The 22,570-nt window shown below is 51.6% G+C and overlaps 1 protein-coding gene and 1 non-coding gene across 2 annotated transcripts; one reads left to right on the top strand and one right to left on the bottom strand.

Annotated features, from left to right (window-relative positions):
- The first annotated feature begins 196 nt into the window (after positions 1-196).
- RCN3 (reticulocalbin 3) lies at positions 197-12,711 on the top strand. Its single transcript, XM_042968717.1, has 7 exons — positions 197-266; positions 701-948; positions 2,767-2,969; positions 4,106-4,278; positions 9,054-9,114; positions 11,896-12,095; positions 12,326-12,711. Exons 2-7 carry the CDS (start codon positions 707-709, stop codon positions 12,431-12,433), a joined length of 987 nt encoding a protein of 328 aa, XP_042824651.1. The 5' UTR covers positions 197-266; positions 701-706; the 3' UTR covers positions 12,434-12,711.
- Positions 5,355-5,439, bottom strand: TRNAG-UCC. Its single transcript has one exon. It is a non-coding gene; the product is annotated as a tRNA-Gly (tRNA).
- Positions 12,712-22,570: the final 9,859 nt, after the last annotated feature.

Genomic DNA, 22,570 nt, shown 5'->3' with positions numbered 1-22,570 from the left:
TCTCTCCAGGGGCCGCCCACCTCGCCGGCCCTGGGAACTGGCGGGCGGAACGTCGGGGGCCCCCACTCTTCTCTGTGGACGTGGCGTGGGGCGTCCGCGGAGTTCACGGGCCCCGCCCCTTGGGGGGTCTTCGTGAGCGCTCATTGGTCGGAGGGCGGGCCTCTGAGCTGCTGGAGGCGGGGCCTGGCTGGAGAGCCGCCAAATGGGGCATCTTTACGGAGAACGCCGAGCGGAACGTGTAGGGGGAAGCGAAGCTGGATTGTCTGGTAAAGGGAGGCGAGAGCGGGTGGCCTGCCCAGGGAGGGCGGTTCGGGTTCGCTCGGGTCGAGGAATCGAGTCCAGGCTGCAAAGGACGCCTGAGAGCCTGCATGATTTCTCTCTGGCCACGACCCCATCCCATACTTGGCGTGGGAAGTACGCCACGTCTCCCGCTTGAAACCCCCACTAACGGCTCTGGGACCAGTCTGGGACTCCCTCAGAAGAGTCAGTCCCTACCTCGGAGAACCCCGCCCCCCTTTTGCCCATCCCCGGCCCTTGTTGAGCCCTAAACTTTGCGGCTTGCTATCATCTGTCTTGTCTTCGCTCTCTCCACGCACCGCACTCCCCCCCCCCACCCCCACCCTGCCGGCCCGACATTCTTCTGCCCTGTCTCTATCCTTTTTCCTGTGACCCCTGACTCCTAGCCTCCACCACTCCCTAGGGACTGATGATGTGGCGTCCATCACTTCTGCTGCTACTGCTGCTGCTCAGGCGTGGGGTCCAGGGCAAGCCATCCCCTGACGCAGGCCCTCACGGCCAGGGGAGGGTGCACCAGGCGGCCCCCCTGAGCGAGGCCCCTCATGATGACGCCCACGGAAACTTCCAGTACGACCATGAAGCTTTCCTGGGACGGGAAGTGGCCAAGGAATTCGACCAGCTCAGCCCAGAGGAAAGCCGAGCCCGTCTGGGGTAGGAGAGAGATGGAAGGGAGGATTCGGGGTTGTATTTTTAAACAGGGAGGTCAGGGGAGGCCTCAGTGAGAAGGTAATATTTGAGCCATGTGAGTATGTGGGGGAATAGCATTCCAGGCAGAGGGAACTGTAAATGCAAAGGCCCTGAGGCAGGAGCAGGCTTGATATTTGAGCAACAGTGAGGCTACCGAAGAGGAGAAGGTGGGAGGTCACGGCAGAGAGAGAACAAAGAGCCCAGGGCCTTTCGGGCCACAGTGAAGATTTCACCTTTTCTCTGGATGAGATGACAGCCAAGGGAGGGCTCTAGGCAGAGGAAGGACCTGAGCTGACTTAAGTTTCAACAGAATCCTTCTGGTTACCTTTGGGGGAACAGGCTGTAGGGGGCAAGAAGCAGGGAGCCAGTGAGGAATCAACTAGAGTAGTCTACATGGGAGACAAGAGACGATGGTGACGAGACCAGGGTGGAGACAGTGGCGGTGACTGGGTCTGCTGGCTGGGAGATTGTGCTTGGATGGGGTTGGGTGAAGGAGGGTAGGAGGAGGAAAGGCAGCGATAGGCTAACGCATTTGGAATAGCCCTTGCTACAGTACCTGGAACCTTTCTAAGTGCTTTACAAGGGTTAACTTAGGCAATCCCCACAATCAGGCTGTAGGGTAGGTTCTGGTGTTTATCCCTCATTTTACAGGGGTAAACCGAGGCACAGAGAGTTTGTTCGTGTTTTGTGTTTTTTTTTTTAAGTGACTTGCCCACGGTCACACAGACAGCAAGAGGGGGTGGCAGAATTTGCACCTAGACTGAACAATAGCCTGAACCTCAGTGAGGAAGGGTGTGAGTCCTGGGGACTCCAGCTCCAGACCGATCAGAGCAGAGACAGCCCAGATCGGGAGGGGGCGGCGACCTGGGCATCGCCATCTGGGAGTCAACCCTAGGGGCTGGGTTGCGGGGCTAAAGGACAGAGACCCAGGGGAGCGCTCCTTGTAGGCTCTGTGAGTGGTTGGGCAAGGACCCAAACCGGTGGCGGGGGCCTGGGATCCGACTGGAGCGGCCCGAGAGAAGGTGTGTGAGGAAGGGCCTCCAGGGGCTTCATATGAGACCGCAAGGTGCACGTGGTCCGGCCGGAGCACGGGAAGGGAGTGATGGAGGCCAAGCCGGCGGGGTTGCGGGCGAGTGTCTTAGGCCAATGCCTGATACAGTCAGGGAGAGGTAGGGAAGAGGTGCGGGACGCAGCCCAGGGCGGCGCTGTAGGGAGAGGCACCTGCAATGGGCCGGTGCAGCCAGGCGGGCGGGGCAGGGGGCGGGTTGGAAGGGATGGCCCCGAAGACCCGCAGGGCCTAAAACGGCGACAGGTCAGGGGTGAGTGTGGCCGTGGCCATCAGAGTTCAGAGAGAGTCTTGGGACAGGGGCCATGCGGGCGAGGGGCGCGGTGTGGCGCCTCGGTCCCTCACCCCACCCCGACTCGGACAAACAGATGGAGCCAGTGAGGGTCTAGGGGCAGAGTTGGAGTGGAGGGTGTGACCCTGGCTTGTCGTAGGTCCTTCCCCCAGCCCGGGCTTGTGGGGGACCGCGGCGCCTCGGAAAGGGCGTGAGAGCCTCTGGGAGCCGAGCCTGGATTGAGGGGGCGGAGCCCCGCGCTGGGCGCGGCCCTGGGGTTGACACGTGCCTCCCCTCGCTGTGCTGGCGGCTCTGGGACCGCGCTATCTCTGAGGGTGCGTCTCGAGTGGGGGCGTGGCTCTGCTCCAGGGGCGGAGCCTGGGTGGGGGCGGGACTCCTGGGGGGCGGAGTCCGGGACTGACGTGTGCCCCGCCCGGACTCGCAGGCGCATAGTGGACCGCATGGACCGCGCAGGGGATGGGGACGGCTGGGTGTCGCTGGCCGAGCTCCGCGCTTGGATCGCGCACACGCAGCAGCGGCACATACGGGACTCGGTGAGCGCGGCCTGGAACACGTACGACACGGACCGCGACGGGCGTGTGGGTTGGGAGGAACTGCGCAACGCCACCTATGGCCACTACGAGCCCGGTACGCGGCGAGACCCCGACTCCCGCTCCCCACACACATCGTGACCCTGACTTTTTTTGATAGCCTCGTCCTAAGAACCTTTAGCTTATTAAACAGAATCCCTAATCTTTGACCTCTGACCCTTGAGCAGGGTCTACCCACTTCTAGTACCCCATCACCCTGAGACTCCCCGTCTCTGATCTCTGGCTTCTCGCTCCGGCATCCGCGACGTCCATAACCCCGCGACTGGGGGATCCTTGACCAGGGACATCTACCTGTCATACTCTGTCATCCTGACCACTGATCTCCGACCTCTCATCCTGAGAACCCCAAATCCATTCACCCTGTCCCCTGGCCGTCTGGGGACATGGTAAATGTTCCTGTCTGTCGCCATGCCCCAGCCCTGTGACCCCCACAGCTAATGTTCTCTCCCTCCTGGACCCTCACTCCACACTCCTCCTCCAGCCTGTCCCTCATGCAAATCCCAGAGGGGCTTTCCACACCCAGGGCTGACCCTGACCTTCCCCTGCTCACAGCCTTTCATGGCTTCCCAGAGCCTCCAAAGGAGATTCCCAGCAACTCAGTCCAGCCTGGCTCAACGCTCTGGCTTTCTTTTTCTGCATTTTCTGGCCAGCCATGTGGATCTCCCTCAGTTTCCCTGAACTCATCACGCTCTTCAAATCTCCACATTCTGCTCATACTGTTCCCTTTGTTGAAAATGCCCTTCCTCTCCTCTCTGTCCTGTAGCCCGAGTCAGTATAACCTACTTCACCAGAGGGTGACCTTGGGGCCCCAAGGGCCAGTGTCCACTCAGAGTTCATCATTCCTGGCCCTAGGACTTTGGGCCACTTATTTCCTCTCTGTGGGAATCTATTTTCTCCTTCACAAAGTGAGAATAAATGAAAGAATTCCTTTTACTTGTGTGTGTGTGGGTGGGTGTGAGAATTAAATGCGATTTTGTAGGTAAAGAGCATATAATAAGCTCTCACCGCAAGGTAGATACTATATACACATAATGAATCTCTATTAATTTTTATGGGTTCTGTGAGGTATTCCTGCCCTGACTCCACTTAGTTGGATCCCTTTGGCTTTTCCCTCAACCAGCCTCGTATTCCCTCCATTAAAGCACACCTGAGCGAGATATCCCCCTTCCCCAGGTGAAGAGTTTCATGACGTAGAGGACGCCGAAACCTACAAGAAGATGATGGCTCGGGATGAGCGGCGTTTCCGGGTGGCGGACCAGGACGGGGACTCAATGGCCACTCGTGAGGAGCTGACCGCCTTCTTGCACCCCGAGGAATTCCCTCACATGCGGGACATCGTGATTGCTGTGAGTGAGGGCCCGAGGAGCCCGCTCCCCACTTCCCATCTTCTCCTCTCCCCCACCCTAGACCCAGGCTTTTGACGTCAGGGCCAGCCTAACAGTGCCCGTCACCTGGTGGTCCAGCACCTTCCCCAGGGAACCCAGGCTACAAACAGATCAATGGAGGGCAACTTCTCCCTTGCCCGACTCCTGACCTCCCAGTGTCCAATCTCTCCTGGCTCTGCCTTCCCCTTCCTGTGGTCACATTTGGGGTCTGGGCCCCCAGCCTGCCATCAGAAGAATCCCCCAGGGGCGTCTGGGTGGCTCCATTAAGCGTCTGACTCTTGGTTTCTGCTCAGGTCGTGATCTCACGGTTTCATGAGTTCGAGCCCCATATCGAGCTCTGCACAGGCAGTGCAGAGCCTGCTTGGGATTCTCTCTCTCTCTCTCTCTCTCTCTCTCTCTCTCTCTCTCTCTCTGCCGCTTCCCCACTCACACCGTCTTTGTCTCTCTCAAAATAAATAAATAAAACTACTTTTTTTTTTTTTTTTTTTTTTTAAAGAAAACACATCCCCCAGACAGACTGGGGCACCTGGGTGGCTCAGTCAGTTAAGTGTTCGACTTCGGCTCAGGTCATGATCTCACGGTTCATGAGTTCGAGCCTCGCGTTGTGCTGACAGGAGCCTGGAGCCTGCTTTGGCTTCTGTGTCTCTTTGCCCCTCCCCCGCTGTAGTGTGTGTGTGTGTGTGTGTGTGTGTGTGTGTGTGTGTGTGTGTCTCAAAAAGAAATAAACATTAAAAAAAAAGAAAGAAAACATATTCCCCAGAAATGCCTCTGGGAGCCCCAGTTGTGGCCGAACTCCAGGAAAACCCCAACCTGACCACACCCCCATACATGGACTTTCTATTTGTAATTTTTCACCAATCCCCTCTCCATTTTATAGTGGAAGGATATCTTTCTTTAGACTTTAATAGACTTTAATTTTTTTGTTGTTGACGTTTATTTATTTTTGAGAGAGAGCCAGAGCGCGAGCAGGGGAGGGGCAGAGAATGAGGGAGACCCAGAATCCAAAGCGGGCTCCAGGCTCTGAGCCGTGAGCACAGAGCCCAACGTGGGGCTCGAACCCACGAGCCGGGAGATCATGACCTGAGTGGAAGTCGGACGCTCAACCGACTGAGCCACCCAGGCGCCCCTTATTTATTTATTTATTTATTTATTTATTTATTTATTTAAAATGTTTATTTATTTTTGAGAGAGAGACAGAACGTGAGCAGGGGAGGGGCAGAGAAAGAGGAAGACATGGAATCCAAAGCAGGCTCCAGGCTCTGAGCTGTCATCACAGAGCCCAATGTGGGGCTCGAACCCACGTGAGATCGTGACCTGAGCTGAAGTCAGAGCTTAACCAACTGAGCCACCCAGGCACCCCTTTATGTATTTATTTTTAGTGTTTGTTTATTTTTGAGAGAGACAATCATGTGCACGTGAGCTGGGGAGGGGCAGAGAAAATGGAGGACAGAGAATCTGAAGCAGGCTCCGTGCTGACAGCACAGAGCCCGAGGCAGGGCTCGAACTCACGAACTACAAGACCATGATCTGAGCTGAAGTCGGATGCTTAACAGACTGAACCACCCAGGCACCCCTCACAAATTAGTTTTCAAATATAATTATGTGTATTTCTAAAATAGCTACCTTACTGATGTGTTTAAATGCCCAAAAGATTAAAAAAAAAAAAAAAAAAAAAAAGTGAGTCATCCTCGACCCTACTCCCCATCCCGTCCCCACGGCTAACCCCTGTCTTGTGTTTCCATTTTCAGAGCTGTTTTGAGGGTCTGTGGCAAGCCTGTTAGGACCGAGGGCTCTGAGGCCAGAAGGCCTGGGTTCAAATCCCAGCCCTGCAGCTTTCTGGCTGTGTGATCTTGGGCAAGTTATTTAACCTCTCTAGACCTTTCCTCATCTATAAAATGGTGGTACTGATAATATGCATACATGAAGGCTGGTTACAGGGACTAGATGAGTTAGTACATGCCAAACTGCAAAATTGACCCGTGGGAGATGCTCATTACGTCCCTTTACACACACACGTCAGTATAGCTACGGGATAAAACTTCTGGAGGGAATCACTGGACCCACTGGGATGTGTGCTTGCAGTGGCTTTAGATATTTCTAGGGCATTTTATTGGCTTGATGTCCAGCCCACTCTGGAGATGACAAAGATCCAGAGAGGAGAGGGGCACCTGGGTGGCTCAGTCGGTTAAGCGTCTGATTCCTGGTTTCAGCTCAGGTCTCGATCTCCCGGTTCGTGAGATCGAGTCCCGCGTCAGGCTCTGCACTGATGACACAGAGCCTGCTTGGGATTCTGTCTCTCTGCCCCACTCACGTTCTTTCTCTCTTTCTCTCTTTCTCTCTCTCAAAAAAAAAAAAAAAAAAAAAGGATCCAGAGAGGAGAGATGTTAACCCAGCCTTCTGGAACTCACTAGTAGATAATGTTGTAACACCTCTTTACTCTCCTAAGTTGAGATTATTTTTTTAACGTGTATTTATTTATTGAGGCAGAGAGCAGAGGGGAGGGTGGGGAGAGAGAGAGAATCCCAAGCAGGCTCTGCGCTGTCAGTGCAGAACCCAGTGTGGGGCTCGATCTCACAAACCGTGAGATCATGACCTGAGTGGAAACCAAGAGTCGGACGCTTAACTGACTGAGGCACCCAGGCGGCCCCTGAGTTGAGATTACTTAACAGACCCTGATCGCCATGTCCTGTGTGCCAGGGGCACCGTCGAAACACCTTTACCTAAGCATCACCTTGATTGAATTGTCACGGCAACCCTGTGGGGGTGGGCAGTCACCTTCATTTTACAGACAAGGACCCGCAGGCACAGAGAGGTGAGACTTGCCTGAGATGGCCCAGACTAGAAAGTAGCACAGCCTGGATTTGAACCCCAGCAGTTGAATCCGTGGTCCCCACCAGGGGGCAGCAAACTATGTAACCTGTGGCTGAATCCAGCCCACAGCTTGTTTTTGTAAATAAAGTTTTATTGTAACAGGCTAGGCCCATACACTTCGTGTGCTACAGCTCCAGAGTTGAGTCGGGTCAGCAGAGACTACCCGGCACACAAAGCCAGAAATAGTTCCTATCTGGCCCTTTATGGAAAAAGTTTGCCAAGCCTCTGTCTAAATTCCACTCTTAATCTTTCACGTTCACGGATGTCAGGTGTAACCTCCCCACACGTAGGATTTCAAAACATTGCTATTAGCCCCAACTGTACTATATCAAGGGAACACAGAGAAAAGTCACTTATAAGATATAACAGGAGGTGCACCTGGGTGGCCCAGTCGGTTGGGCCTCTGACTTTGGCTCAGGTCGTGCTCTCACCAGTCCCGAGTTCGAGCCCCGCATTCGGGCTCTGTGCTGACAGCTCGGAGTCTGCAGCCTGTTTGGGATTCTGTGTCTCCCTCTCTCTCTGCCCCTCCCCCACTCATGTTCCATCCCCCTCTCTCTCAAAATTAAATAAACATTAAAAAAAGAAATAACAGGAATTTCAATATACGTATCGTAGAGTTACTAGATTTAGCAAATAACAAAGGGCATTCAATTGTACTTGAACTTATGACAAATAATGTAAACAACAAATACGTTTTTTAGCGTAAGTATGTCCTACACAATATCTGGGACATACTTATGTTGAAAAACTATCTGACATTCAAAATTTTTTCAGTGTTTATTTATTTTTGAGAGAGAGAGAGAGAGAGACAGAGTGCAAGCAGGGAAGGGGCAGAGAGAGAGGGAGACACAGAATCAGAAGCAGGCTCCAGGCTCTGAGCTGTCAGCACAGAACCTCGGCGTGAGCCTCGAACCCATGGGCCACGAGATCATGAACTGAGCTGAAGTCAGACGCTCAACCGACTGAGCCACCCAGGCGCCCCTATCTGAAGTTCAAATGTAACTGTGTCCTATAGCGTAAGTATATTCCAAATACTGTGTGGGGAGATACTTATGCTAAAGAATTATTGCTTGTTCATCTGAAAGTTGAATGTAAGTGAGCCTCCCATATTTTTTCTGGCCACCCTAAGATGTTGGAGCTGTCTCTGCTAGAAAACGTAGTGGGGTGTCGGACGCGCCACTGTCCTATAGCGAGTGAGTTTGAATGTAAAAGCGGGGAACAGAAGCTGTTTGCTCAAGAAGTGGAGAAAGGGGCGCCGGGGTGGCTCAGTGGGTTAAGCGTCCGACTCATTTCCGCTTAGGTCATGATCTCACAGTTCCCGGGTTCGAGCCCTCCGTCGGGCTCTGGTGCCGATGGTGCGGAACCTGCTTGGGATTCTCTTTCTTTCTGTCTCTCTGCCCTTCCTCTGCTTGTGCTCTCTCTCTCTCTCAAAAATAAATGTAAAACCTAAAAAAAAAAAAAACCCAAAGTGGAGAAAAACACCAGGAGCTGAGGTATTGTGTGTTCCAACGGTCCACCATGTCCTGCTTATACGTAAAAGGGAGCCAGGGTCTAGGCTCTGCTAAATGGGAAGAGGCTTCTGCCCTTGGAGAGTGTCTGCTTCGGGGGTGAGAAGAGTGTTACCGATGCGGGACACATCTCCTTGTGTGTTCTGTATGTTATAAGACATCCGGGTTCCCTGGCCATCCCCACCTCCCCTCGCAGGTAGGGCCTGCATCACTGTGCACCCCAGAAAGCCACCCAAGCCCCGGCCGGGTAGACCGTGCCGAGACTGCTGTGATGCCTGGCCGCACAGCCGAGCCAGAATTCCCGGAGAGAACCTCACATCTCTCCCCCAGAGCCTGACCCAGTGCCTCTCTCCCCAGGAAACCTTGGAAGATCTGGACAAGAACAAAGATGGCTACGTCCAAGTGGAGGAGTACATTGGTGAGTTGAACCTGATCGCCTCCCTGAGGACGCTTGTCTTCTCCCGAAGAGCCCAGTGTATACCACCCGTGGGAGAGCCATGGCCCTCTGAAGTGGGGGCAGGGGCACTGCTTGAGTTCATGTAGCCACCAGACATTTATTAGGCACCTACTGTGTGCTGGGCCCCTCATGTATTTATCGATCACCCGCCGTGTGTCAGGCCTAGCAAACATTTATTGAGTACACATATTTGCTGGGCCTACCCAGTTTTTCTCAAGCACCTACTATGTGCCAGACCAGAAGAGCATTTATCAAGCACCTACTGTGTGCCAGGACCAGGAAACGTGGATTGAACACCTACTGCCTGGTAGCGGTTGAGGATACAGCAGAGAATATCCCACACCGGGTTCCTTCCTCGGAGGGTCTGGAGTCTGCAAAATCCGGCCTCAGGGGCTGCATTGGTTGGGGTGGGAAGTCAGGGAGCTTGTCTTGAACTTGTATTTGCACAGCAAAGGCTGTGTCTCCTGTTATTCCGAATTTGGGGGGTGGTCTTGAGACACCCTCAAATTTGCCCTCGGCCCTGCCCCTACCCCTGTCTTGAGGGGCAAAGAATTTAGTTGAGGGGAAAGCTGTTAAACATGGATATTTTTTCAAGTTTGAAAATATTTTTCTTTTTCTTTAAAAAAATTCTTTTTGTGTTTATTTTATTATTTTTTTATAAAGTGTTTTTTTCATGTTTATTTATTTTTGAGAGAGAGACAGAGCATGAATGGGGGAGGGGCAGAGAGAGAGGAAGACCACAGAGTCCGAAGCAGGCTCCAGGCTCTGCACTGTCAGTACAGAGCCCGATGCGGGGCTCGAACTCACGAACTGTGAGATCATGACCTGAGCTGAAGTCGGACGCTTAACCGACTGAGCCACCCAGGCGCCCCTTAATGTTTATTTTTGAGAGAGAGACAGAGCATGAGTGGGGGAGGGGCAGTGGTTGGGGGGCACGTACAGAGACTCCCAAGCAGGTTCCACGCCGCAGCATGAGTGCGGAGCCCGACTCAGGGCTCGATCTCATGACCAACTGATCACTACCTGAGCCGAAACCAAGAGTCATACGGTGAACCGACTGAGCCACCCAGGTGCCCCAACACATTTTTTTTTTAAAGTTTATTTATTCATAATCTCTACACCCAACATGAGGCTCGAACTCACGACCCCAAGAAGAGTCACATGCTCTACCGACTGGGCCAGCCAGGCCTCTCAAGACCTTTTTATTTATTTCTGAGAGAGAGAGAGAGAGAGAGAGAGAGAGAAAGAGAGACAGAGTGCAAGTGGGGGAGGGGCAGAGAGAGAGGGAGACACAGAATCCGAAGCAGGCTCCGAGCTGTCAGCACAGAGCCCGACACAGGGCTCGAACTCATGAGCCGGGAGATCATGACCTGAGCCGAAGTCGGATGCCTACCGACTGAGCCACCCAGGCACCCCTATTTTTGCATTTTTAAGTTTATATTTTTAATCTCTTGAAGTTTTAATTTTTTCCCCACAATTAAACAAAAAATGCCTCCAAAACTCCCATTTACCATTGTCATCATTCCCTGTAAGAAACAAGGACTTAGGGGCGCCTGGGTGGCTCAGTCGGTTAAGCGTCCGACTTCAGCTCAGGTCACGATCTCGCGGTCCGGGAGTTCAAGCCCCGCGTCGGGCTCTGGGCTGATGGCTCGGAGCCTGGAGCCTGCTTCCGATTCTGTGTCTCCCTCTCTCTCTGCCCCTCCCCCGTTCATGCTCTGTCTCTCTCTGTCCCAAAAATAAATAAAAAACGTTGGAAAAAAAAAATTTAAAAAAAAAGACTTGTCCGGTTGTAATGTCTTCCAAATCCATCTGTGGACTACTTTCCTGAATCCGGCCCCTGGGGGGAAAGTTTTTCAAACATTTCCAAACAAATGAAACAAATGAGAGGCTCCAGCAATCTTGAGGCAGCTCCTTTTTTTGTTTTTGCTTTTTAATTTTATTTTATTGGAGAGAGAGCGCGCACGCTTGTGCAAGCGAGGGAGAAAAAATCTTTTTTTTTTTTTAATTGTTTTAGTTTATTTATTTGAGAGAGAGAGACGCAGAGAGTGACCAGGAGAGGGGCAGAGAGGGAGGGAGAGGGAGAATCCCAAGCAGGCTCCACGCTGTCAGCGCTGAGCCTGATGCGGGGCTTGAACCCACGAACCCCGAGATCATGACCTGAGCTGAAACTGAGAGTCGGAGGCTTAACTGACTGAGCCACCCAGGTGCCCCAAGTCTTTTTTTTTTTTTTTTTTTAATAATTAAAAAAAATTTTTTTAGATATATTTTTTGGGAGAGAGAGAGTAAACAGAGAAGGGACAGAGAGGAGACGGAGAATCCCAAGTCAGCTCTGTGCGAAGCTCAGTGCGGGGCTCGAACCTGCAAACCTGGAGATCATGACCTGAGCCAAAATTAAGAGTCGCCGCTCACCCAACGGAGCCACCCCGGTGCCCCTTGAGGGAGGTTCTGAAAGTGGGGTGAGCTGTTCTAAGGGTGGCACACAGCATTTCACGTGTGTATCCCTCAGACCGTTTGCCAGTTGAGGAAAGGATCGATCAGTCAAGTCACTTTCCCTGTAGCAGGACTGTCACCTGTAAATGGGGTGTTGCCATTAGTCCCATTCAAACAGAGGAGGAGACCGAGGCCAGGGAAAGCGAAGGGGGCTGCCCGGGGCCCCTTGGTCAGGAGCGGTCGGGGACCGGACGGAGCCCCCGGTGGTCACGGCCCCGAACCGCCTGACGTCGCCCCTGTCGCCCGACCCAGCGGACCTGTACTCGGCCGAGCCCGGGGAGGAGGAGCCGGCCTGGGTGCGGACCGAGCGCGAGCAGTTCCGGGACTTCCGCGACCTGAACAAGGACGGGCGGCTGGACGGCAGTGAGGTCGGCCACTGGGTGCTGCCCCCCGCCCAGGACCAGCCACTGGTGGAGGCCAACCACTTGCTGCACGAGAGCGACACCGACAAGGTGTGCAGGGGTGGGGGTGGGGGGGGGCTCTGCAGAACTGACCAGACCCGCCTTGGGGCTGCCGGGGTCCCTGTTGGGCCCCAACAGACAGACTGAGAGGGGTGCGGGAAGGGAGGAGCGGAGAGCCAGAGAGAGGGGGACGGAGACCTGGGGGGGCCACAGAGGTCCAGAGAGGAGTCTCACAGGCAGGGCCCCTTGTCATCCCTGCTGACCTCTGACCCTCCCTCCAGGATGGGCGGTTGAGCAAGGCCGAGATCCTGAGTAACTGGAACATGTTCGTGGGCAGCCAGGCCACCAACTACGGCGAGGACCTCACGCGACACCACGATGAGCTCTGAGCCCCAGTGTGCCCGCTACAGTCTTGTGGCCCCGTGGGATGACCGGAGGAGGGGCCCCGGTGGCCAGGCCCTCCTCCCCATCTGGACCTGCGGGACGTGGCCACACCCACCCCGTGTCCCTGTCCCCCTGAGCTCTCAGGGACCCACCAGGTCAAACTTCTCCAGGACGCTGCAGCCCCTCCCTGCCCCCTCCCTTCCCCCGGGGTCTCACAGACCCAAAGGGTGAGTGACCATCCGTTTCTCACTGGCAGAACCCCCCCAGCCCAGCCCAGGCCCCCCCCCCCCCCCCCGTGTCAAGCTCAGCCTTCAAGAGCCACCACTGACCATTCCAGCTCCGAATCTGGGCCTCACACCCCACAACAGAGAAACACTCCCCGCCCCGCACCCCACCAGCACCCCCAGGACTCGCCCGCCGGCCGGCACGGCCCCCACAATGCCTCCTCTCTGCCAGGGAGGCAATAAATTCCAGTGCCGGGGCCTTGTCTGTGTGTCTCTGAGGGGGTGACGGGGGCCTTGGGGAGGAATTGGGGGCTGTGCCTGGGAGCTGGGGGGGAGGGGGACCGTGGGCTGGAAGGAGGAGGCACAGGCGTTTGGAGAGGAGGCTCTAGGCGTCAGCAGGTTTTGAGGGCATTCCTGGAGCCCCCTGGAGAGCACAGGACGGCAGTGTGCTGTTGGCTGAGTGGCCCGGGGGTGGGGGCCTCCCTGGTGAACAGAATGAGGAAGTAAGGCCTGGGGACGTCTGGAGGGAGAGCCAGCCAGACAGAGGGAACAGCAGGAACAGCAGAGTGTGCCCCGTGTGTGTGTGGATCAGCCAGGAGGCCGGTGTGGCTGGAATGGGGTCAGCGAGCTGGAGAGGCGGGGGAGGTAGGAGCAAACAGAGAGCTGGAATCTGGTGGTACAGGGTCCCGTGGACAGGTCTTCGGGGTCGCTTTGCGGTGAGACGAGATAGTTACGGGCAGAGACCCGGAGAGGCGGGGACAGAATTTACACTCGGTGAGCTGGGAGCCCGAGGAGGGTCCTGAGTAGATGTGAGCTGACTTGGGTTCTAACACGGCGGTGTCTTTGCTGCTGAGTCGGGGCAGAAGGACAGGACGGTCCAGGCATTTATTCCTCGTGCAGCCCTGTGTGACCCACTGGTTTAAATTCTCCTCTAGAGCTCCCAAAGGATCTATAAGAATAAGGTCACCAAAAGGTTTGTGACAGCTTTAACCAGGAGAGCCACAAGCCAGAAACAGCCCATGCGCTCATCCACAGGAGAAGGGGTAAATACGCCGTGGAACCTTCCCCCAGGCGACGTCACACCAAGGAAAAAGAATGATGTGGGGCACCTGGTTGGCTCAGTCGATAGAGCATGTGACTCTTGATTTGGGGGTTGTAAGTTCGAGCCCCATGTTGGGAGTAGAGATTACCTAAAAATAAAATCTTAAAAAGATATATTCCTGGGGCACCTGGGCAGCTCAGTCATCGGTTGAACATCTGACTTAGGCTCAGGTCACGATCTCACAGTTTGTGGGTTCAAGCCCTGCGTCGGGCTGTCTGCTGTCAGTGTGGAGCCTGCATCAGATCCTCTGTCCCCCACTCTCTCTCTCCCTCTAAAAAAAAAAAAAAAATATTCCCTGGATTTTTAGGGCAGTTAAACTGTTATGTATGATATGCTAATGCTGGATAAATGTCATTGTACTTTTGTCAAAATGGCTTAGTTGAGAGTCCAACTCTTGATTTTGACTCAGGTCGTGATCCCGGGGTCCTGGTAGTGAGCCCTGTGTCATGCTCCACGCTGGGTGTGGAGCCTGCTTGGGATTCTCTGTCTCCCTCTCCACCTTTGTCCCTCTGTCCCTCCGTCTCAAACAACAACAAAGTCCCTAGCATGTACCACACAAAGAGTGAACCCTAATGTATTAATGCACTTTAGTTAATAATAATGTATCAATGTTGGCTTAGCGATTATAACTAAGTATCACAGTAATGCAAGATGTCAATAAGGCGGGGGTGGGGGTGGATGCCTGGGTGGCTCAATCGGTTGGGTTGAGCATCTGACTTTGGCTCAGGTCATGATCTCAAGGCTTGTGAGTTCGAGCCCTACGTTGGGCTCTCCACTCTCAGCACAGATCCTGCTTTGGATCCTCTGTCTCCCTCTCTAACCCCTCCCCTCCTTTCTCTCTCTGTCTCAAAAATAAATACACATTAAAAAATGTTTATTTATTTTTGAATGTGTATTTATTTTTGAGGCAGAGACAGAGCATGAACAGGGGAGGGTCTGAGAGAGAGGGAGACACAGAATCTGAAGCAGGCCCCAGGCTCTGAGCTGTCAGCACAGAGCCCGATGTGGAGCTCGAACTCACGGACCGTGATTTCATGACCTGAGCCGAAGTCGGACGCTTAACCGACTAAGCCACCCAGGCGCTCCCAAAATGGTTTTTTTTTTTTTTTAAAGATGTTAATAAGAGGGTAAACTGGGGTGGGGTAAAGGGGTATGTATGGGAATATTTTATACTTTTCTTTCATTTTCTTAAACTCAAAACTCTTTAAAAAAAAGTTTTTATTTATTTGAATAACCTCTACACCCAACGTGGGGCTTAACGTTATGACCTTGAGATCAAGAGCCGAATGCTCCGCCAACGGAGCCAGCCAGATGTCCCAACCCAAAACTGCTCTTAAAAATAAAGCCTAGGGGCACCCGAGCGGCTCAGTCAGTTGAACAACTGACTCTTGATCTTGGCTTAGGTCATGGTTTCATGGTTTGTGAGTTTGAGCCTTGCATCAGCTCTGCACTGACAATGGGAAGTCGGCTTGGGATTCTCTTCCTCCCTCTCTATCCCTCGCCATCATGCTCTTTCTCTCGCTCTCAAAATAAATAAACTTGAAAGAAAGGAAGCCCAGTAGAGGCACCTGCCTAGTTCAGTCGGTATAGCTTGCTGCTCTTGATCTTGGGGTTGTAGGTTTGAGCCCCACATTGGGTCTACACCCAATTACTTAAAAATAAAATCTTAAAAAAAATAAATAAAGCCCATTAATTTAAAAAAAAATCATAAGCGACTAAAGTAGAAAAGAAGGGGTGCCTGGGTGTCTCAGTTGGTTGAGCATCTGACTCTTGATTTCAGCTCAGGTCAAGGTCTCGTGGTTCGTGGGTTTAAGCCCCTCACTGGGCCTGTGCTGAGTGTGGAGACTGCTTGGGATTCCCTGTCTCCCTCTTTCCCTGCCTCATTCTCTGTCTCTCAAAAATAAACATTAAAAAAATAAAATAAAATTGAAAAGAAAAAATTTTCTAGGTCAAGTCCTAGCCCCCCCATATTTGATGATTTTTGTTTTCCTTCTGGGGGAAAGAGATGGAAATAACCCAGGGCAAGACTAAACCTATAGACCAATGTGGAGAGAACTGGCATCCTAACATATTAAATCCTCCAATCCATGAACATAGTATATTTCTCCAGTGATACAAGTGTTGGCATCCTCTCAGCAGTCGGTTTTGTAGTTGTCAGAATAAAGGTCTTAGGTCCTTTGTTAAATTCATCCTTGAGTATTTTATGGTTTTCATGTTATTGTAAGAGAAGTTATTTTTAAATTTCATGTTCTGACTTCTTGTCTTTACAATATAAAATACAATTATTTTTGTATATTGGACTTGTATCCAGTGAACTTGCTAAATTTATTATTCGTTCTAGAATTTCTGTTCCATTGTTTTATTGTTTTATTTTTCCACTAAGGTTTCTGTCTAGACATATACTTTTTTTTATGTTTATTTTTGAGAGACAGAGCGCGCTAGTCGGGAGGGACAGAGAGAAAGGAAGACAGAGGATCTAAAGCAGGGTTCGAACTGTCCACATGGAGTCCTATATATGCGTCATTTTGGTGTTGGTCTTAGGTTACTGCCTTTTTTCTTGAGAATGGGTCATATTTTCCTATTTGTTTCCATTTTGAGTAGTGTTAGAGTATATCCTGGATACACTGTAGAAACTCTGGAGTCTGTTATGTTCCTTTGAAGAGTATTGATTTTTTTTTTTTCCCCTAAACAACCCATTAACTTGGTTAAACTCAAACTGTAATCTCTGTAAAACTCCTCCTATGAAATTTGTATGGCACATTTCAGTTCACAGTTTTTTTAGGTTTAGCTGGGCTTCCTGGCGTGTACGCCATGCAGATGTGGTTCAGGGTCAGCTAGATATTTGAGCAGAGTTTTTATAAAAATATTTGGAGTGCCCTCACCCTGGATTTCCAGTATTTATACCTTACTTTCCTATTGTTCTGGTGCTTCAAGCTAGGAAGACTGGATTTTTCCCCTGGTGTTTTTAGCTGCCCCTCTGGCTAGGACTAGAACCTACCCCCAGGCTGTACAAATGAGAAACCACCCACTGCCTTTCTTTTTTATTGTCAATTTCCCTCCAGTTTCTGCGTGGTTTGGTTCACTTTCCAGTGCCTTTGGGTAATGTTTTCTGTTTTATCCAGAGTTTATAATTGGTATCTGTGGTAGGGTTGGAATCTGAAACCAAGTGCGTCTGAATCCAAGTGTTTAAAACGTTTATTTATTTTTTGAGAGAGCGGGGGTGGGGGCAGAGAGAGAGGGGGGGACACAGAAACCGAAGCAGGCTCCAGGCTGTCAGCACGGAGCCCAATGTGGGGCTTGTGCTCACCAACCGACCATGAGATCATGATCTGAGTTGAAGTCAGACGCTTAACCGACTGAGCCACCCAGGTTCCCGGTCTGAATCCAAGCTTTTAATTATGGTAACATACTGCCCCCTAGTGGCTGGAAGTGGAGAACTGGTTTGTGAGAGTAGGGCAAATTTGTAGATTTCTGGGAGGGCTACATGTTTCAAAACTTTTTTTAAAAATCAAAATAATACAGCAACAAATTACTTGTATGGGACAGCTCATTACGAAAGATTTCCTGCACCTTGTCACCCTTTGTGCCTCTCCCCAGGTTTTTTTTTTTTCTTTTTGCACATTTTATTTTTAAATTTTGGCAGTATACTCATAGGATACAAAATTCTAAATGTACAAGATGTTACATGCTAAAAATGAGTCTTTCTTCCACCAAGTTCGCCTCCTCACAGGCAGCCAGTGTTTCTTTCCAGGGAGAATTTACATAGATTTAGGCAAATATGTACAAACTGTTTTTCTTTTTAATAGAAAGAAGGGCAGATGACTAACAATGTTTTTTACCTTTCTTGTTCCACTTAACAATTTTTTGAATCAGAACGCTCTGATCTTAAGTTTTTATAATTTATTTTTTATTGAGGTAATTCAGAAAATATATTTGAAGACCATTTCAGTTCAGTCCACGAAGATTTAACCAGTTCTCCCTGACCAACATTTAGGCTGTTTTCAGTTTTGTTTTTTTTTTAAGTTTTATTTATTTTTTTTAATTTTTTAATGTTTATTTATTATTGAGAGAGAGAGACAGAGCATGAGCAGTGGAAGGGCACAGAGAGAGGGAGACACAGACTCTGAAGCCGGCTTCAGGTTCTGAGCTGTCAGCACAGAGCCCGACGTGGGGCTCGAACTCACCACAAACTGTGAGATCATGACCTGAGCCTAAGTCGGTCACTCAACCGACTGAGCCACCCAGGTGCCCCTTAAGATTTATTTACTTAAGTAATCTCTACATCCAGTGTGGAGCTGGAACTCATGACCCGAAGATCAAGAGTCCTGTGCTCTTCTGACTGAGCCAGCCAGGCACCCTGTACTGGGAACATTCTAGTTTGGGTTTTTTTCTTTTTCTTTTCCTTTCCTTTCCTTCCTCTTTCTTTTTCTTCCTTCCTTCCTTCCTTTCTCTTTCTTTCTTTCTTTCTTTCTTTCTATTTATTTATTTTTGAGGGGGGGCAAAGAGAGAGGGGGACAGAGGATCTGATGTGGGCTCCGTGCCGACAGAAGAGAGTCCTATGTAGGCTTCGAACTCACGAACCAAACTGTGAGATGGTGACCTGAACTGAACTGGGATGCTTAACTGACGGGCTGCCCCCTAGTTCACGTTTTTATGAGCATGTTTGTGCCTCTATGGGGTGTATGGGTCAGTGGAGATTGTGGGATCGTGGAGTTGGCATCTTTAGCTTTTCTAGATATTGCCAAATTATCGCTGTTTCCTTGCCTACCAGTGTGGTTAAAAAAAAAAAAAAGTTCGTTTCTGGGCCCCTGGGGGGCTCAGATTTCAGCTCAGGTCATGATCTCGTGGTTCACAAGTTCGAGCCCCGCATCGGGCTCTGTGCTGACAGCTCAGAGCCTGGAGCTTGCTTCGGATTCTGTGTCTCTCTCTCTCTCTCTCTCTCTGTGCCCCCCACTCGCACTCTCTAAGATAAATAAACATTAAAAATTTTCCGATAAATTAAAAGATTTGCCTATTCTGGACTTTTTATATAAGAGGGACCATACATCATGTGACCTTTTATGGCTGGCTTTTCACTTCGCATACTGTGTTGTTGTTTTTATTTATTTAGTAATCTCTATACCCAACTTGGGGCTTGAACTCACGACCCCGAGATCAAGAGTCTCGCGCACTCTTCTGACTGAAGCCAGCCAGCTGCCCGGCCTACTGGTTTTCCAAGTTCATCCACGTTGTAGCAGGTACCGGTACGTCATCATTTTTATGGCTGAATGATATTTCCCTGGATGACTATACCATGTTTTGAGTATCCATTCAGCACTTGAAAGACGTTTGGCTTGTTTCCACTTTTCGGCTAACGTGATTAGTGCCGCTCGGATCATTCATGGGGAAGTTTTTGCATGGACAGACTTTCAGTCTCCTTGGGTTATATACCTAGGAGTGGAATCATTAAGTTAATTTTTTTTTTAAGTTTTTTCTTTTTTTCCTTCTTTCTTCCCTTTCTTTCTCTTTCTTTCTTCCTTTCTTCCTTTTCTTCCCTTTTCTTTCTTTCTTTCTTTCTTTCTTTCTTTCTTTCTTTCTTGTTTCTTTCTTTCTTTTTCTTTCTTTCCTTCCTTCTTTCTCTTTCTTTCTTTTTAAGAAAGAGAGACAGCGAGAGAGAGAGGGCAAGCAGGATAGGGGCAGAGAAAGAGGGAGGAGAGAGTCCCAAGCAGGTTCTGCACTGTCAGCACAGAGCCCGACTGGGGGCTGGGGACCCACGAACTGTGAGATTACAACCTGAGCTGAAATCAAGAGCCGGATGCTTAACTGACTGAGCCACCCGGGCACCCCCCCCCCCTTATTTTTTTAGTTTTCAAATTTGACTTTTAACTCCCATAAAGTCCGCTGTTTGGTTACAAATCTATGAATTCTGATGAATCAGTCATGCAACCACCCCCACCATCAAGATACAGAACAGCCCCGCTGCCCCTCCCCCAAGCCTCCTGCTATCCACTCCTCCCTAGCCCATCCCGCTCCCTCCCTGGACAACCAAGGAATTGCCCCCTGTCTATATAGTTTTCCTTTCCAGAATAAATCTCCCTGTTTAAAAGCCTGAAGAACTGCAGGTCGTGGTCATGGACTCCGGTCATGGTCTCGCGGTTCGTGGGATCGAGACCCGAGTTGGGCTGTGTGCTGACAGGGTGGCGTCGGCTGGGGATTCTGTGTTCCTCTCTCTGCCCTTCCCCTGCTCTCGCTCTCAAAATAAATAAATAGACGTTTAAAGACACGTACAACTAAACGCCTTAAGAATTGCAAGTGCCCTCTGCAGGCCAGCTGAGGCCGGAGCCACTGCAGGCACCCCCCACCCCCCTTCCCCTGGCCTCTTTCTTGCTCTCAACTTCCCCAGCGGCGCCTAAGGGCCCTCTGCTGAGAAAAGGCACCTCCTCCTCTCCCTTCCACTGCTGCGGCTCAAGCTGCCGGGAGGCCCTTGCTTCCGCTCCCTGTCCCCTTTGAAACCTCAAAGGAAACTACTGTCTTGGATGGACCTTGACCTGCACCCTGCCGCCTCTCCGCAAAGGGGGTCTCGAAGGGCCCGCGGATCAGGGGGATTTAGGCCCCTTGTGGAAATACAGGTGCAAGGCTGGGAACCCTGGAAGCTTTGATCGGTGGTGGCAGGGCTGGCCTGAACACATGTGAACAAGACTGGAGTCCCTGAGGAGGCTGAGAGAAAACTGGAAGGTCCCAGGGGTGGTTGTGGGCGATTAAGAAAGAGGCTGAGGGGCGCCTGGGTGGCTCGGTTGGTTAAGCGTCTGGCTCTGGGTTTCGGCTCAGGTCATGATCCCACAGTTGGTGAGTTCTAGCCCCTCGTTGGGCTCTGCGCTCATGGCGGGTGCAGAGCTTGCTTGGGATTCCCTCTCTCTCTGCCCCTCCCCACCCCTCTGTCTCAAAATGAATACATAAACTTAAAAAAAAAAAAAAAAAGAAGAGGCTGATGGGGCACCTGGGTGGCTCAGTCGGTTATGTGTCCCACTTCGGGTCAGGTCATGATCTCACGGTTCAACAGTATGGAGCCTCCTTGGGATCCTCTCTCTCCCTCTCGCTCGGCCCCTCCCCTGCTCTCTCGCTCAAAATAATAAATAAAACTTAAAAAAAAAAAAACGGGCTGAAGATTGGGGTGTTTAGGGACTGAGGGGTGGCTTGAAATGCTCTAGGTAGAAAGGAGTTGGCTGGGAGCTCACTAAGGAGCGGGGGGGTGATTCATGGGGTGACAATGTGGAGATACCTGGGTGAGGAAAAGGTACAGAGGATGGGAGGAAGGGCAGGGCTGGGGGTGGGGAGGTCTCTGGAGGCGGCTGGCTTCTAAGTGAACCTGACTTCTGCTACAGCCTTGAGCAGTGTGACTTTGGGCAAGAGCATCTTCTCAGGGTCAGTGGGCTGTTCTGTGAAATGGGTACAAGCGTCCCTCCCCCAGGACTGTGGCCCGGACGCAAGAGGACCGTAGATCGACAAGCCCAGATGGCAAGGCCTGCCCTCGAATGTCAGTGGCAACTGGGCCAGTTTCCAGGTTCTGGGGTCTAGTGATCAAAGGGAGGTCCTAGAAGGCTCTGGGGGAGAAAATGCTGGGTTTTGGCGGGGGCTCCCCAGGGTGCAAGGATGATACACCCCCCTCCTACCAAAACCTTCCCCTGCAGACACCAGACAGGGTCTTCACTAAAGAGCACCAAAGGGCACTTCCCGGTCCTTTGAGTCGGGTCTGGGCGTTTGATGAAAACTTTTTACAGAAGTGAAAAGGCAGAGACTGTTTGCTGAACGGAACAGCACATGCCCTGAGATGTCACGCTGTTTGAGCCAACTCGTGTACACACGTGGAGAAAGCCCTAGAAGACAGAACCTAGGTGTCCCTCAGGGCGGGAACGTTAAGGCTTGTCGATCTTTGCTTGACTATATGCTCTACTTTGCACACTGCCCACGGGTGCTTTTATGAGTCGATGGTCATTGAAAACATAGCTCTAGGGGCGCCTGGGTGGCTCAGTCGGTTAAGCCTGGGACTTCGGCTCAGGTCATGATCTCCCGGTTCATGGGTTCGAGCCCTGGGTTTGACTCTGTGCTGACAGCTCAGAGCCTGGAGCCTGCTTCTGATTCTGTGTGTGTGTGTCTCTCTCTCTTTGCCCTGCCCCCCTCACCCCGCCGCTGCGCGCTCTCTCACTCTCTCTTACATAAACATTAAAAACTAAATTTAAAAAACGGGGAGAAAAAACCCACAGAGCTCTAAGACCTGCCCCTGTGCTCCTCCGTAAGCTGACTCCAGGCAGGTGCACCAGGCCCCACCCTCTACGGCCTCCTCCCCCCTGCACCCTCGGCTCTCCACACCTGCCCGGTACTGTGCAGCCCCCGGCCTCTGGCGTCCTTGGACGAGGGTTTCTTCTTGCTCTTGGCCTTCCGGCAGCCAAGGGTCAGGGAGGAGGGCTCCTGACTGGGTGCCGGCTGCTCTCACTGCATTTTGTTTCCTTTGGGCGTCTCACCACCCTTTACTTGGGAGAGAGGCTTTCCTGGACATCTCGCGGGCTTCGAATCTGGCAGGACTCAAAAACATGCGGCGGGATTTCTACTTAGCCTGTCAAAGCGGCGCCTGCCTACGGTCGCAGCTGGGACCTTGACCTCTGGCCGCTCTCGCCCAGTTTTTTTTTTTTTTTTTTTAATTTTTTTTTTTAATGTTTTATTTATTTTTGAGACAGAGACAGAGCATGAACGGGGGAGGGGCAGAGAGAGAGGGAGACACAGAATCGGAAGCAGGCTCCAGGCTCTGAGCCATCAGCCCAGAGCCCGATGCGAGGCTCGAA

Source organism: Panthera tigris, chromosome E2 (genome assembly GCF_018350195.1).
Source record: "Panthera tigris isolate Pti1 chromosome E2, P.tigris_Pti1_mat1.1, whole genome shotgun sequence".
Lineage (NCBI taxonomy): Eukaryota > Metazoa > Chordata > Mammalia > Carnivora > Felidae > Panthera > Panthera tigris.
This window is presented reverse-complemented; position numbering and strand designations above follow the sequence as displayed.

Coding starts and splice junctions, on each gene's coding strand:
- RCN3 (XM_042968717.1), top strand. CDS start 707: ATGATGTGGCGTCCATCACTTCTGCTGCTACTGCTGCTGCTCAGGCGT. Junction 4,279..9,053: donor TGCGGGACATCGTGATTGCT/GTGAGTGAGGGC, acceptor CTCTCTCCCCAG/GAAACCTTGGAAGATCTGGA. Junction 9,115..11,895: donor CCAAGTGGAGGAGTACATTG/GTGAGTTGAACC, acceptor CGCCCGACCCAG/CGGACCTGTACTCGGCCGAG.